General features: G+C 64.2%; 1 protein-coding gene across 3 annotated transcripts in view; it reads right to left on the bottom strand.

Annotated features, from left to right (window-relative positions):
• COL18A1 (collagen type XVIII alpha 1 chain) overlaps positions 1–14,591 on the bottom strand; it is an 86,979-nt gene that overhangs the window by 1,435 nt on the left and 70,953 nt on the right. For all 3 annotated transcript variants that reach the window (XM_081301478.1, XM_081301476.1, XM_081301477.1), the window contains 24 exons: positions 14,444–14,470; positions 13,700–13,735; positions 13,135–13,206; positions 12,872–12,907; positions 12,513–12,602; positions 11,675–11,704; positions 11,556–11,582; positions 11,239–11,301; positions 10,830–10,904; positions 10,116–10,142; positions 9,811–9,864; positions 9,321–9,395; positions 8,513–8,581; positions 8,095–8,137; positions 7,551–7,613; positions 6,030–6,073; positions 5,665–5,799; positions 5,134–5,287; positions 4,971–5,044; positions 4,536–4,664; positions 3,597–3,629; positions 2,030–2,278; positions 1,324–1,521; positions 639–754 (listed from right to left, as the gene is read on the bottom strand). In XM_081301478.1, coding sequence (XP_081157604.1) covers positions 639–754; positions 1,324–1,521; positions 2,030–2,278; positions 3,597–3,629; positions 4,536–4,664; positions 4,971–5,044; positions 5,134–5,287; positions 5,665–5,799; positions 6,030–6,073; positions 7,551–7,613; positions 8,095–8,137; positions 8,513–8,581; positions 9,321–9,395; positions 9,811–9,864; positions 10,116–10,142; positions 10,830–10,904; positions 11,239–11,301; positions 11,556–11,582; positions 11,675–11,704; positions 12,513–12,602; positions 12,872–12,907; positions 13,135–13,206; positions 13,700–13,735; positions 14,444–14,470 — 1,919 coding nt within the window. The remainder of the gene's footprint in view (positions 1–638; positions 755–1,323; positions 1,522–2,029; positions 2,279–3,596; positions 3,630–4,535; positions 4,665–4,970; positions 5,045–5,133; positions 5,288–5,664; positions 5,800–6,029; positions 6,074–7,550; positions 7,614–8,094; positions 8,138–8,512; positions 8,582–9,320; positions 9,396–9,810; positions 9,865–10,115; positions 10,143–10,829; positions 10,905–11,238; positions 11,302–11,555; positions 11,583–11,674; positions 11,705–12,512; positions 12,603–12,871; positions 12,908–13,134; positions 13,207–13,699; positions 13,736–14,443; positions 14,471–14,591) is intronic.

Genomic DNA, 14,591 nt, shown 5'->3' with positions numbered 1-14,591 from the left:
CCTTAGCTCCACCTCCTGGGTACACCAGCTGCAGAAGGGGTAGGTGTTGGGGCAGAGCCTGGACCTGGCCCCTGACAGCCCTCACTGACCAAGGGAGCCAGGTGCTGCCTGGTTAGGGACACCTCCACCTGCAGGGAGTCCTGTGACTGAGTCCCGCCTGTGGCTCTCAGGCTGGGTGCTTCTCAGAGCAGATGGCCAGGATCTGGGCACCTCCAGGAACACACTGGCCCAGAAGACACCCTGGCCACCCTTTCAAAGGCAGGAGCACTGGTGGAACATGCTGTTATAGCGGCAGGTGGAGGGGTGCTAGGCGTGAAGCCATTTGGGGGACAGTGGCCATTTCCATCAGCAGACAAGCACACAGCTGACCTGGGACTTTGCCTTGGGCAGTGATTAGTTCCCTGTGGTGTTTACATTGGGGGCACAGACTGGCCAAGTCACAGATGGTGAGTGTGGAGCTGTCCACCGTGGACAGGGGGCACTTAAGCAGCGATCTCTCCTGCTCCTCTGGGTCTCGTAATCATGCATGGGGCAGGGTAGGGTCAGGCCAGAGGCTGGGCTCCGTGTTGGGGGCTAGGTGTACACCTTTCTCCTCTAGGGCTCTCCCCATGCTGCCATCCCGAGCACAGGGGACCTACCAGGCAGGGTGCCTCAGGATGTCCCTGCCGTCGAAAGAGAAGATACGGGCCCCGGGCTTCAGCTGGCCCCCGGAGCCTGAAAACAGGGCCTCCCAGCTGGGAGCCAGAACTTCATCCTGCAGAGGGAAGTTGGCAGGGGCTTCCTCAGTCTCTGGTCATGTCCAGCCTCAGGGGCAAGCACCAGGGAGCCCAGCCCCATCCAGGTGCCTCAGCAGACCCCAAAGGCCCAGTGAGACCCTCACCACCCTTTAGCCACATGCTGGGATCCTAGACTAAGGCCAAGGGGTCTCTGTTCCTCATGCTGGCCTCCTGCTCCCAGCCACCCTCCCCAGTCTTGGGCCTGGGGTCTGTACATCCACCGTCAGCGGTCCTGTGAGACCATAGAAGGAAGCCACGTGAGGGGTACCGCGACAGGGGCTGCTGGGCTGGGTGGCACAGATGATTAGGGCATTTCCCAACCCGGCGGGTGTGTGAGGACCTGTCACTTGTGAGCAAGCCCAAGGCTTCCTGGAAACATCAGGGGTTGCCCCCCATACCCACCGTGCCTGCCCGGGAGTTGGCCTCCAGGCCCCTGGGAGGAAGCCTCTGCTGGGGAAGGACCCTCAGAGCAAGCCCCGGCCCAGGCCTGGGTCCATCTGGGGACACCCTCGCGAGCCCAGGGCCCCACAGGACGTGTTCCGCTCACCTTGAGGTTGACGATGGGAACGGTCCCACGGTCAGCACGGCGCACGATGCTGTAGAGGTCCTGCAGCCGCGAGGACAAGAAGGCACGGAAGGTGCCAGCCAGCCCCACAGCTCGCGCTTGCTGGAAGCACTGGAAGTCGGCCCCTCGGATGCCGCGCATGCCGCCCGAGAGTGGGCTGTTGAGTGCGACCAGGTGGAGCTGCAGGGAGAGGCTGACACTGCATCCCAGGTGACCTCAGAGGCCCTGGGGACAGCACTGAACCCCTGCACACCTACAGTACCACACAGACAGGCACGGAAGGCTGAGCCCCAAGTGCCTTGTGATGGGTGCCAGGGGACACCCAGGCCACCAGCCAGGGCTGCAGAGGCAGGTGCTGGGGTCCCAGGAAACACCCCCACGTGGACCCTGATGTCCTTCCCCATGAGCTCTGCTTGGCAGGTCCAGAGCGGTGGGCCAACCTGGCTGTGTGAGCTCCTCTGCCACCTGGAGCCTCTAGGACCTCAAGGGGACTGACAGCCACTTGGCCATGAGGGGACGAGCCTCAGGCTGGACAGTGGCCACCCTGTGTGGCACTGCCTAGTCAGAAGCCCACCTGCAGTGCCCCAGTCTCGGGAATCCTCCCTGCAGCTGTGGCTGCCAACCCCCTTTACATTGCCCTGAGGACTAAGGGGCCAGGTGGACATGTACCCACTTTGGGGTCACTCACCACCGGCTGGAAGTCCTGGTGGGTGTGGGCAGGTGAGGCTGTGGGGCGGGCTGGCCGGAGATGCACATAGGAGCCGTGGTGGTGTGGAGCTCCAGGGTAGGGCTGGGGATCTGGAAGGCGCTGGGGGCTGGCCAGGGTGTCGTCTGCTCTCCAGGGGCGCACGGTGGAGTAGGAGTGCTCCCGCCGGGGATATGGGTTGCCCTCATGCAGCTGCACCACTGGGGGCTGGCGGACAGCCACTTCATTGTCCTGCAGGTCCAGGTGCAGGTCTGTGCAGTGGGCTCCCACACACCAGGACCCTCCTCCCCCTGCACGTCCTTTGTGCACTTGGAGGGGGCGTGGCTTCAAGATGACAGGCAGGGAGCTCCACCCAGACCCTGGGGGACCCTGGGTATAGGGGCAGGAGGGGTGGGAGCCCAGCCAGCTCTGGATACTTGATCATTGGACTTGCCCTCAGCTCAGGGGCCCCAGGCCCACCGTGCTCAGAGACTGCCGTGCTTGCTGACCACAGCCCCGTGGCCACCAGACCAAGGCCCTGACTGCAGCATTCAGTTCCTGAAGCCTCTCCATGACCCCACTCCGGGCTCCTCAACTTTCCCCAGGATCCTGAACACCTGGTGCATGGCAGCTTCACCTGTCCCCACACTGCACTGTCCCCACAGCGGCCCCACACTGGGTGGGTTCTGGCAGTGTTGGGAGGGGCCTGCCGCCACATGCTGAATGAACGAACGCCTGGCTGAGCAGACTCAGCCGAGCCCACAGCAGGCAGCTCCCACAGCCTGATGCACTGCATAGCATACGGCCTCGTTCCTGAGCCACCCCTTGTTCACCCACCCAGCTGCCTACCATCCAGGTACCAACCCAATGGTCCACCCATCCACCACCCACCTGTACATTTCTCTATCCACCCACCCACTCATCCGTCCACCTAGCTACCTGTCCATTCATCCATTTACCTATCCACCTGTCCATCCATCTGTATATCCATCCATCCACCCACCAACCCACCTGTCCGTCCATCCACTCATCCATGCATCCGTCCATCCATTTACCAATCCTCCTGTCCACCCATCCATCCACCAACCCCCCGTCCATCTATCTGCATGTAAATCCATCCATCCACTCACCCACCAACCCACCTGTCCATCCATCCATCCACCTATCCATTCATCCACCAAGCCATCACCAGCTCACCTGTCTGTCCACCTGTATGTCCATCCACTCACCAACCCACCTGTACATCTGTCCACCAACCCACCTATTCTTCTGTTCATCCGCCCACACCCATTCACCCTGGGGCATGCCTAGCACTGCAGGTGAGGAAAGATACAGAGGAGGACGGTGACCCAGGGACATGGAGGCTGAGGAGGGCAATGAGGTGCAGACACAACTGAAGCCAGTGGAAGTGTTCCTGTGGGTCTTCATCCTCTCCCCAGCAAGGACACCCTGATAGCACACATTTGGCTCCAGGATTCCAAATACCAAGTGTGATTCCAGAAACATGTCAGTGCAGGCCCGGAGTCCCCTGCTGAGCCCCCAGAGTTGTGCAGAGAGAGCATCCCCTTACCGTGCTGGATGGCAGAGGGATCCGGGCCTCCAGCTGCAAGGCAACAGCAGGGTCACTCTGACACGGCCACAGCCTACCCCATCTGCTCATCCCTCCCCAAAATGAGCCCTCCCACCAGGGAAGAGGCCACCCAGGGTGCTTCCCAGAGCCAGGCACTTGTGGGCTCCCGGTCCGTGTCTGCTGATAAGCCCACAGCCTGTCCCTGGCCAGCAGGGGCCCTGGGGGGACACCACGGGGTCTGGCTAGGCCTAGGGACAGGCAATGGAAACCCGGACACCCAGAAGTTCAGCTCAGGTGGACAGAGACTCCCAGGGATAAGGTGGGCTATTGAGGACACAGGCTGGCTGCCCGGTCCTCACGTTTGCTACACAGGTAAGACGCACCCCCACAACCCCAGGAGTGCCGGCTGGGCCCCTCCTGGTCCTGGGGGAGCAGGAGCGAGGGCTGGCCTCGTCTTCTGGGCCAAGGCTGGGTGTGTGATCCCAGATGTGTCACAGGTGCTGGGCAGCCAAGATGGGTCTGAGGATTCCCCCACAGCGGGGTTCAGAACACACCATGTGGAAACAAAGCCGAGCCCTGTCCAGCAGGGCCGAGCCAGGGCGTGTGGCTGGCGAGGGCCCCTGATGCCTTGCCTCAAGACGGCGTGGGGCTTGCCATCACAGATGCCCACGTGAGCTCCAGGTGCCCAGCACTAGCATATGTGACACACATAACGTCGTTTCCCTTTACCCAAAATGCTCAAAAGTAGTTTGATGAGTTTTTAAAAAGTGACAAGTGGCAGGAGCCTTGCTTGGGGACACCTGGCCCTGCTGTGGGTGCTGTCGAGGGCCCGGCCATTGCTGGGTGGGCGTGGGCTCCTCGCCTCCCTCAAGCCCCATCTCCCCAGGTTAAGCCTGGTGGCCCTCTGTGTACAGGGAGAGTGCTGCCCAGAGAACTCACCAGAACTTTCCGGAACCCGTTTCGGACCCGTACATAGAGTTCCTCCCTCTCAGCCACAAAGACGAGCCAGCCCTCGGGCAGCTCTCGTGCCCTGTCCAGCATGGTCTGGTAGGTGGCCCAGATCCTCACCTGCGGGACCCAAGCCTGCATGGGTTCCTGCTGCCCAGAGGCAACTTCTGGGGCCCCGGGGGACGGGGAGGGGACCAGGGCCCAGCCTGGGTGTGGCTTGGGCTGTGTGGACTTCTGGGGGTTCCCTGGGGGAGCTGGCTGAGAGCAGCCAGGACTCTTCTTTGTGGCCACCCATGGGAGGCCCTAGGTGAGTGACCGATGTGGGGCCTAGCCCACACCGGTCCCTCTGCCACGACCTCTGCACCCAGGGCAGGCCACCCCTCCCCGGGCGTCCCAGACGCCACCCCCACCTGCCTGGAAGCTTACCCCTGAAGAGGTGCCCATGGTTCCCGGGGGCCCTGGGGGGCCAGGTGGGCCTGGGGGGCCAGGGACACTGACAGCTACAAGAAAGAAGCCAATGTGGCCCCACGCAGGTGGCTCTGGGGGGAGCCCGACAGGACCCTGCCCAGGCCCACCTCCCCTGACTTACTCTGCCTGTGAGGACCAGGGAATGACGGGGGCCCCGGGGGGCCAGGGGGGCCTGGGGGCCCAGGAGGGCCCTGGCGCCCCTCATAGCCAATGCCAGGAGGTCCCTGAGGTCCGGGTGGGCCCGGCTGGCCCTGGATGCTCTCTCCCTTTGGACCCTGGGAAAAAAATGAAACACGCTGTGTCATGCCCTGCACAGCCAGCCAGGGGTCCCTACAGCGGGAATGGCCTCTGAGCCACAGTCACCTCCCTGCCCCCCAAGGCCCCTCGGCCATCCAGGCAGAAGCGGGGCCCAGGCTCCCTGGGATTCTTGGGGCAGTGGCAGGACGCAGCCATGCGATAACTGTAAGGTGTCTGAGCCCCTGTGCCCACCCTGGGAGCTGCACTATGTCCCCAAGGGGACTGCCACACCCTGGTGGCAGACAAAGACGTGGGTGGCTTGGGCCCTGAGCTCACAGGCGCTGCCTCAGCCTGGGTGGGCATCAACAGGCCTGGGCTGTGCAGAGAGGTCAGCCAGCCTGGGGCCCAGTCTTACCGGAATCCCAGGGTAGCCTGGTGGGCCGGGGGGACCTGGGGGTCCAGGCACACTTGAGCTGAAGACTCCGCCGCTGGCCCCTGGCTCCCCCTTCTCTCCTTTCTGTCCTGTGTCCCCCAGGTCCCCCTTCTCTCCCTGCAGAGGTAAATGCTGCTCTGAGAGCCCTGCTGTGGGGTGGGGGGCTCCCCCATTCCAGAGTGGCAGGGTGCCCCTCGGGGAGTGAACACAGGTGGTGGCTGGTCCGGGCAGCACAGAAGCCAGCCTCGTCTAAGACTGACACTCAGCACTGAGGACTTGGGGACCTGCCTCGGCACGAGCCAGGGACAGGGACCCACCCTCCCGATGTGGCCAGCAAAGTCACACACCTTCATCTCGGCTTCCAGGCTGAGGAAGTCCACGGGGAACTGCCCTGCAGAGGGGAGGAGAGATAGGTTGGAGACCCCTGGATGACCCTCTCGTGGAGGGGTCACACCCCTCCACCTTTGTTTGTCCTGTGTCCTCTGCAGAAAATGGGTACAGGTTTTATTAAATTCACTCCTAATTAATTGATTTTTAAATATTTTTGCTCATGGTTTGTTTTCAAAATCTCATTTTTAACTGCTTCAGACTTGTCCGTCGTGGCTTCTCCTAAATCGCCCTTACACCCGGTGGCTGGGTGGCCTGCTGGGTCTGTGGGCAGACCTGCTGCGAGAAGCGCCGTCCCCCTCCTGGGCCCTGGGCTCCGCCAGGCTGGGGTCCTTCTGCAGAGCAGAGCGTGGCCCTGGGGGTGGGGCTCCTGTGACTGTGGTGACGGCCTCTGGGGGGCAGGGAGGTCCAATCTGGCTGCTTCTCCAGGCTCATCCGACGCATCATTCACTTGGCTTACGTGTGGCCTACGTGGGCAGGTGGCTGGACCTGGCCAGCTGGGGTCCACGCAGCTCCCTGGCGTGGCCACTTGGCTTCACTTGGTCAGTGGTCCTGCCCATCCTGTGCGGGTGTAGAGGGCTCCACATCTCGCCTCAGGTTTGGGAGACTCTGGGCCATCTGCCTTCACCGTAGATTCTCTGGCTGACCAGTGATAGGCACCTGGAGTGACCCCATCCTGCACCGGCTGGGTGCTCTGCCTGGCCTCAGCTGCCTGAGCACAGTTACCAGTGCCCGGAATCCACCTCCCCTGTCCTTCAGTCAGTGTTTGGAGGTGGTCAGAGTCACCTCCTGGCTCGCCTGCCTGTTCCTGCTCAGACCCCAGGTGTGGTGTGCAGACGCTGGAGGGTCCAAGCCCCCACCACCTTCTCCGAGAGACGCTGTGGCTCCCGGCAGGACTTGGGGACCATCCACTGCCTGGGCGCTTCCCGGCTCGGAGGTGGCCCCAGCGGGGGGCAGGCCGACTAGTCCCTCTGGCCCCTGCCCTGGCGTCCATGTGCTGGCTCCCAGCAGTCATGCAGTCGCTGTACCCTCCACCCAGCCTGCCTGGTGGGTCAGGGCGGGCGCCAGCCAGGGATCCAGCAGGGAACCCTCACTCCCTCGGGGAAGAGGGACCCACCTGGGTGACCTCGTTCAGAGCTGGCCCAGTGCAGCCCCTGGACAGAAGGGCCTCTGTGCTTACCCTGGCCATGCGCGCTCTCTGGAACCAACTGTGGGAGGGCGGGCATCTTGGATCTAGCCTTGGGCTGCAGGTGGGCAGCTGTCTGCTCCAGTGGTGGGATGGTGGGGAACTCTTGCCGGAACCCTGTCCCTCCCAGGTCCTAGCTGTGTGGCTGACCAGGTGTCCCCAGATCCATGGCCTGAGCAGGCGCTTCCTCCCACTAGAACAGGGTCAGACGGCGACTGCCCTGCAGAGGGCCCAGGGCCCACCCCAGGAGGCTGCCCAGCACACCCTGGGCCTGGGGCCCACAGAGAGCGCTCACCTGGAGGTCCAGGTGGTCCCACTTCTCCTTTGTCACCCTTGGGTCCAGAAGGTCCTGGCAGCCCTGGGGGAGCAGACCTAGTGCCATCAAGGAGACCTGAGGGCCCTCTACCCATGTGGGCCCTGACCTCTAGGCACTGTGTGGAAAGAGAGGTCCCAGGCCAGAAAGGGGTGGCAACGGATGGGGACAGGCCCCACGCTGCAGGCCAGGGGGACCACACCACCTCTCCAGGCCCACCCTGCAGGCCAGGGGGACCACACCACCTCTCCAGGCCCACCCTGCAGGCCAGGGGGACCACACCACCTCTCCAGGACCACCCTGCAGGCTGTGCTGATACCCACACCAAGGACAGCACATGGGTGGACCCCCGAGTGGCCCACCATGGCAGGTCCTTGGAGCCCTGCTGGGAGGGCCCTGAGGATTGGGATGGGACCTGGGGAGGTCTGGTCAGCCAGTGGGTGCTCAGCAGCGTGCAGTCCGGAGCACAATGTCCTCCACATCCCTGTGGAAGGCTGTTGTCCCCCAGCCCCATTGGAACTCTCACCTTGCAGTCCCCGCGGCCCAGGGTGGCCAGACTCCACAAATGCCTGCAAAGAACAGGGTAAAGTGGCCTCTGAGGGACAATGCTCTGGAAACCAAGGCCACCAGCCACCTGGGGTCCCCAAACCCAGAAGCCCCAAGCCCCTCTGACAGGCCACATCAGGGGAGCCCTGGGACAGGTGCGTGGAGTCAGGAGCCCTGGCCGCGTCGCACTGCCTGTGGGGGTCACCGCCCTACTGGGCCTTCGCTCTTCCTGGGGGACACACCTCCTCATCCAGAGCCCCAGATGCAGCCCCCAGCCCAGCCCACCCCAGAGGCCCTGGGGGCAGGACTGGAACCAATGACAGGGAGAGGGGGTGGCGGCTCCTCCGCACGAGAGCGGGAGGCACAGGGACTAAGTGCCGTGGGCCCTGCAGACTCACGTTGCTGTCGTAGATGGGCACCCCTGGAGGGCCTGGGGGCCCTGGAGGCCCTGGGGGGCCGGGCATGCCCTGTGGAGTGACAGAGAGCTCTGGTCATGGGGTGGCTGGGAGGTGTGTGTGTCAGTCAAACCGGGGCCTCACTCCTTACCTGAGGGGCTCAGCCTGCAGCACGGGAGGTTCCCCTTGGGAGCCCTGCTCCCTCCAAGAGGGGGCCACATGGAGGGCCAGCCCCAGGCCTGCCATGGCCCACCCACCAGCCCACCCCCGTGGCTCTCCGAGCAGCTGTGTGACGTGGCCAGGGAGGGAAGAGGCAAGACATAGGCCGGGGGAGACAAATGGGGTGGCCAGACTCCCAGGAGACCTCCATGCGTGGGCCTCCTGAGAGAACCCGTGGCTTTGCTGTTCCCGGTGGGCGTGGGTCATGTGCAACTCCAACACGCTGCACACGTACAGGTGCACAAGTGGCCCGTGTGTGCATGTGTGTGTGCATGTGTGTGAGTGTGCATGTGCATGTGTGAATGGTGCGTCTGAGCACACACAGGAGCATGAGTGTGAGCACACAGGTGTGCACGCATGAGCACACATACACATATGGGTGGCATGGGAGTGTGCAGGTGTGTGCATTACATGTGTGTGTCTGCATGTGTGTTTTTGTGTACGTGTGTCAGAAGACCAGCACTCTGTGGTCACCCTGCCAGCAGCTCTGAGAAGCTTCTGAAGGGTGAACTGGGGACCCCAGACCTGGCCAGGCCACTCTTTGTCCCTGGCTGTCCTGGCCATCATTGTCCACCCCTCACAGGGTACTCACCCTCATTCCAAGTCCGAGGCTGGCGTCTCCAGGTTCCCCCTTCTCTCCCTTCAGCCCATTCACCCCAGGGCGACCCTGGGCCAGAGCACAGTGGTGGGCTGTTGGGCACTGTGGGGGACAGCTGCAGACCCCCGCTGGCCAGGCTGCTGGGCCACAGCTCAGCCGCCCACACCCACCTGGGCAGCTCCTTCCTGCCCTGCTCTGGCCCTCTCCCTTCTTCCTGCCCCAGCACCAGGGGGTGGGGTGGGAGGTGGCTGACCCAGCAGGACCAGACCATGATCCTCTAACACCCAGGTGTCCTCTGGCCTGAGCTCTCCCTGGACAAGGCCCAGGATATCCTTTGTCCACTTTAGGATATGGGCTGTGCCCAGGAGGTCAGCTGCCCACCCTTCCCCAAGCCAATCCTGCAGTGGGTCAGGGCTCTCTGTACCTGTCCAGCTTGGCCTGCTGCCCACTGGGGGAGAGGCCCAACCAGACACCCGGTGCTTACCGGTCGTCCAGGGATGCCGATCTCACCCTTGTACCCAGGCCGCCCATACGGACCCTGCAGAGAGGATGTGCACTGAGGCTGCAGGACCTCCTGAGCCGGGGGCTCTGAGGCCAAGGGAAGGGCCAGCCAAGGGCCAGAACACTGGGCACCATTGTGAGTTGCCCACTGTGTCCCACCCAACAGCCCCTTGAGTTTCAAGTTGCGGTTGAGATATAGGGACTGGGGCCACGTGCCCAGTAGCCAGGCAAGGTGACAAGGTCATTTCCGACCACAGCACAGTGGCTCAGGACGAGGGTCCTACTCACCGGGGGTCCTCGGAAGCCCGGCTCTCCCTGGACAGAAAACAGAGGCACTGTCAGGTGGTGCAGTGCTCCCCGCCTGGGGTTCCCGAGCCACATCTACAAGCTGGGTGGCCCCTGGGCTGCCAGCCACACCAGGGAGGTCAGGAGACCCAGCAGGGGTTCTGGACAGGGTCTGCACCTGGGCAGCTGCGCAGGCAGGGCATGCCCTGGGTCTTGAGGCTCGAGGCCTATCTGTGCCAGGCCTGACCAGGTCATCTCAGGCCCTACGCAGAGGTAACAAGGACACAAGTCTTTCTGGGCCTGCGGATCCAACATTCTTGGTCCATCCCAACAGTCAAGGGGCTCTGGGCTCCCCACACAGGTGGCCAGTCAGCCGCTCTTCAGGGCCTGCTGTGGGCTGTGCTGGGGTGGGCCCAGGGCACCGGCCCCCCAACGCTGTCCTGACTGCCCTGGCTCAGGCCAGTGGAGGAGTCAGCAGCTGAGCTGGGCCCTGAGACCCCACCTCCCTGCAGGCAGGCCCAGCCAACATGGACAGAGGGACAACGGGCACTGGCCAGCAGACACAGGAGTGCCAGGGCACGGCCCCCGTGGCTGAGAGGTGGACATGGGAGTGCAATGAGGGCCAGGCGGCAGGAGAGGCCCGTGTGCCAGCACCATTCTCCCTGAGGACAAGCCCCCCATGTCTCCTTGGTGGCCTGCAGGGGGCGCTGCCCTCACCTTGGCTCCTTTCTGGGCAGGGCCCAGGGTTCTGCCGTCAGGGCCCAAGACACCGCCAGGCTCTCCCTTCTCCCCCTGGAACAGCAGAGTCACAGGTCAGGGCTCCCGGCGGGCAGGGCGGCATGGTGTCCCCAGGCCTCACGGAGAACACCCAGGAACAGGGATGGACACGGACACAGCCCAAGCTGCAGCTGGCCACACGCTTGCTCAGAGGTCACTAGGGGCAACACAGCCCCATGGGACTAGGGCTCAGTCTACCCAGAGTGGCCACTTGGGCAGATGGAGACTGTCCGTTGGGTCAAGGAAGGCTGTCCACCAGCACACCTTGGCTCTGGCTGAAGCTTGGGTGCCCATCATGCTGGCCCCTGGCTGATGGCAGCAGCTGAGCAGATGGCACCCCAGCCCTTACCTTGGGTCCTGGGAAGCCCTGCTCGCCTCTGGAGCCCGGGTCGCCCTTTGGTCCAGCAGGTCCCTGGAGGGAAGACCAAGCGGAAATGAGCATCCCTGGAACCAGGGTCCACCAAGCTCCCAGGACCCCCACATCCTGCCCTGTGGCTGCTCCTGGTCTGGCACCAGCATCGCGAGGTCCTGACTGACCAGGGGCAGAGAGGTGCTCAGTCCTGCTACTGTCCTCCAGGACAGGGACTCTGCCCACCCCTTGGGCCTCAGGAGGCCCTACGGGAGACCCCTCCAGACCCCAGCCAGCTCGGGAGCGGGGCCACTTACAGGGAAGCCTGCGAAGCCCGGCCTGCCCTGCAGAGAGAGGGACAGCGTCAGCCGGGGGGCCACGCCCTCAGGACACCCCGCGACTGACCGCGCAGCTGCTCAGCGACAAGAGCACATACCTCAGGCCCCGGGGCACTGGTCACTGCTCCCTGTCCAGCCAGCAGAAGGCAGAGAAACGGAGAACAAGTTCAGAGTGGACCCGGCCCCAGCGCTCTCCGCCGGGAGGGCAGCAGGACCCTCCAGGAGTGCAGAGGGAGGTGCTGCTCCCGGCGGCCATCCTGAGGGTCCCTGGCCTGGCCCTTCCCAGGGACATCCGGGGCAGAGGGACGTGGTGGACACCACCGCTCGGCCCCAGGCCACAGGCTCCCAGGCCATAAGCCTCTTGCTTAGCACGCCTCTCCAGCTCTGCTGCAGGCTCCCGCTGACCCCTCACCGGATACTCACCCTCATTCCAGGCCCCACCCACAGGGTTCTCCAGGGACTGGGCCCTTGTGCCTGCGTGCACTGGCCTGGCCAGGGTCCCCAGCCCCGGCCTATGGGTCTGCCCTGAGCCGTCCCTCCCTCCTCTCACACTGCTGTGCTTGTCCCATCTGCCCTTCTGTCCACTCCCGGTACTCAGATGGGCCCAGGCCAGGCGCAATTCTGACCATTCTCAGACTTAATCCAATCTGTGCCCCAGGACTACAGTGTTCCTCGTTTTGAAAATGACGCTGTGCACAGAGAGGTTAAGTAAGTGTCTAGGGTCACACAGCTGTCGGTGCTGGAATGTGACCTGAGACCCGGTGGTCACCCCCATCACTGCTCTAACTCTGCATAGGGCAGCTCCTTCCAGGGACAGCAGAAATCTGAGCTGCTGACCACACGTCTGTCTCCCCCAGCCCCTCATCCCACCTCAGGGCTCTTCTGTCCTGAGGGGGAGAGCTGACCCAGGCACATCCACCCACACAGCATCCTTACGTCCTGATCAGACACGTAGACCACGGGCCCTGGGGGTCCTGGGGGCCCAGGCAGGCCTGGTTGTCCCACTCCATCCTTTCCTGGGTCACCCTGGAAGAAAAAGCCACAAGTCCAGCCCTTGATCGCAGCGGCCCTGGCCAGGACCCAGAGCCCACCTGGCTTTGGAGGTGGTTCCTGGAGTCCACGGGGTCTGAGGGGCATCGACATGCTGCACCCCAACCCCGAGAGCCACTCCTGCCAAATTGAGGGTCTTGTCCCATCTCGAGCCATGTGGGTGCAGACCCCCAGGGCAGCACCCTGAAGCCAGCCCGACTGTCCACCCGCTGGGCCCTGGGCCCCACGCTGCCCCCGACACTCACTCTTTCTCCGGGGCTCCCTTTGTCTCCTTTAGGTCCCTGCAGAAACAAGGAGGTGGCGGCACTCAGAGGCGCCGATTGGTGAGGGGGTTCGTCCCCAGGCAGGCGGGGGCGGGGCGGGGACAGCCACCAAGGCCCCTGGGGTCCAGGCAGGCACACTGGGTCCTGGAGCCTGGGGACCAAGGTGGCTGGTGGGCCAGCTCTGCTCCGGGAGAGTTCCTCCAGGGGCTTCATGCCCCACACCCGGGGCCACCACGGTCACTCACCGGGGGCCCTGCCGTGCCTTCTCTGCCAGGGAGGCCAGGGAACCCGCGGGCTCCGTCGGCTCCAACTTCCCCCTGGAATGAACAGAGGGTCCAGCATGTCAGCCACCGGGCCTGGGGCTGTGGAGACTCACCAAGAGGAAGCCCAGAGTGGCCGTGAGGACCCTTGGGTTCCTGCTGGCCACTGGCTCAGCCCCGGGGTGATGCTGCCTGCCACCCACTGGGCGCTGTGGGTGGGTGAGGAGGGAAGCCTGGCCATAGGCGTGTTGTGGCTCCCAGGAATGGCCGTGGGGCGCAGGTGGGGTCTGGGCCCTCCGCTGGTGAACCCAGGGAAACTGGGCTGGGCCTGCGTGCCCTGCGGGCCACCTCTGAAACAAGGGAGGGTTCAAGTGTAAGGAGGAGGGGCAGTGTGGGACCGGACCCTGCTGTCACCCGTGTCCTCCACACAGGCCTGGCTGTCATGGGGGGGCCTAATGGCCACACCTACTGAGCTATGGGGAAGACAGGCTCCCGGGGTCCCTCTCCGCCCCGCTGTGGTCCAGTTCCTGGACCTGAGTCAGGGGCTTACCTTGGCCCCAGGTGGCCCGCCGGCTCCAGGATCCCCCTAAATGGACAAAGTGTCTCAGTGAGTGGGTGGGCACTCCGGAGTGGGCAAGCCGTGGAGGAGGGCTGAGTGCCAGGTGCAGCCCGCGAAGAGCAGAGGCCCTGGACAGTGGGCAGCTGAGTGGCCCAATGCTCCCACAGCACCTGGCTGGACTGTTCTGGAGGCTGGAGGCCGAGCCCACTGACCCCAGAGAGGCCGAAGTGACCTTCTGAAAGCTCAGCCTGTGAACTTGCCCAAGGTTCACCAGCCAAGGCCAGCTTCCCACAGGGCAGTGGGACAGGAGGGCCTGGCCGGAGCAGACCCCCGAGGGGACCCCACTGACGTGGACGGAGCTCCTGCTGAGGCAGGCTTGACGGGGGCGGGTGAAAGGGCCGCCGCCCGGGAGCCGAGGACCCCGGTCTGGACTTCTGTGTGCCCCCCGCTGGCCCTGCCTGGCACCAGCTCAGGCCTGGGGAGGGGTGGGGCTGGGTCCCTGGGTGGGGAGCAGCACAGAGCTCCGGGTCCTCCAGGGACCCCTTCCTGGTGCCCTCGGGAGGCCTGGCCAGGAACCTCTGCAGGCCTGGGGAGAGGCCCGCCCCTGCGCTCGGCCTGGCAGGGCCCTGGCTGTCTTCCCATCAGGCTTTGGTTGCACTTTGCAAGTTTCCCTCCTGGGATCAGGAAACCGAGTCACCAGAGCTGTGACTGGCAGCGCGGAAGCAGGGGACTGACCTTGAGTCCTGGCGGGCCGGGGGGTCCCTGTCGGGGCAGAGCAGACAGCATCAGTGCAGCCCCGCCCTGCCCGGAGACCTCTCTCCCATGGGAAGATGAGCCTGATCCCAGCACTTCGGCTGCAACCCCCAACGAAGCTCACTTCCTG

This window comes from Spermophilus citellus, assembly GCF_964194105.1.
Source record: "Spermophilus citellus genome assembly, chromosome: 7".
In the NCBI taxonomy this organism is placed as follows: domain Eukaryota; kingdom Metazoa; phylum Chordata; class Mammalia; order Rodentia; family Sciuridae; genus Spermophilus; species Spermophilus citellus.
This window is presented reverse-complemented; position numbering and strand designations above follow the sequence as displayed.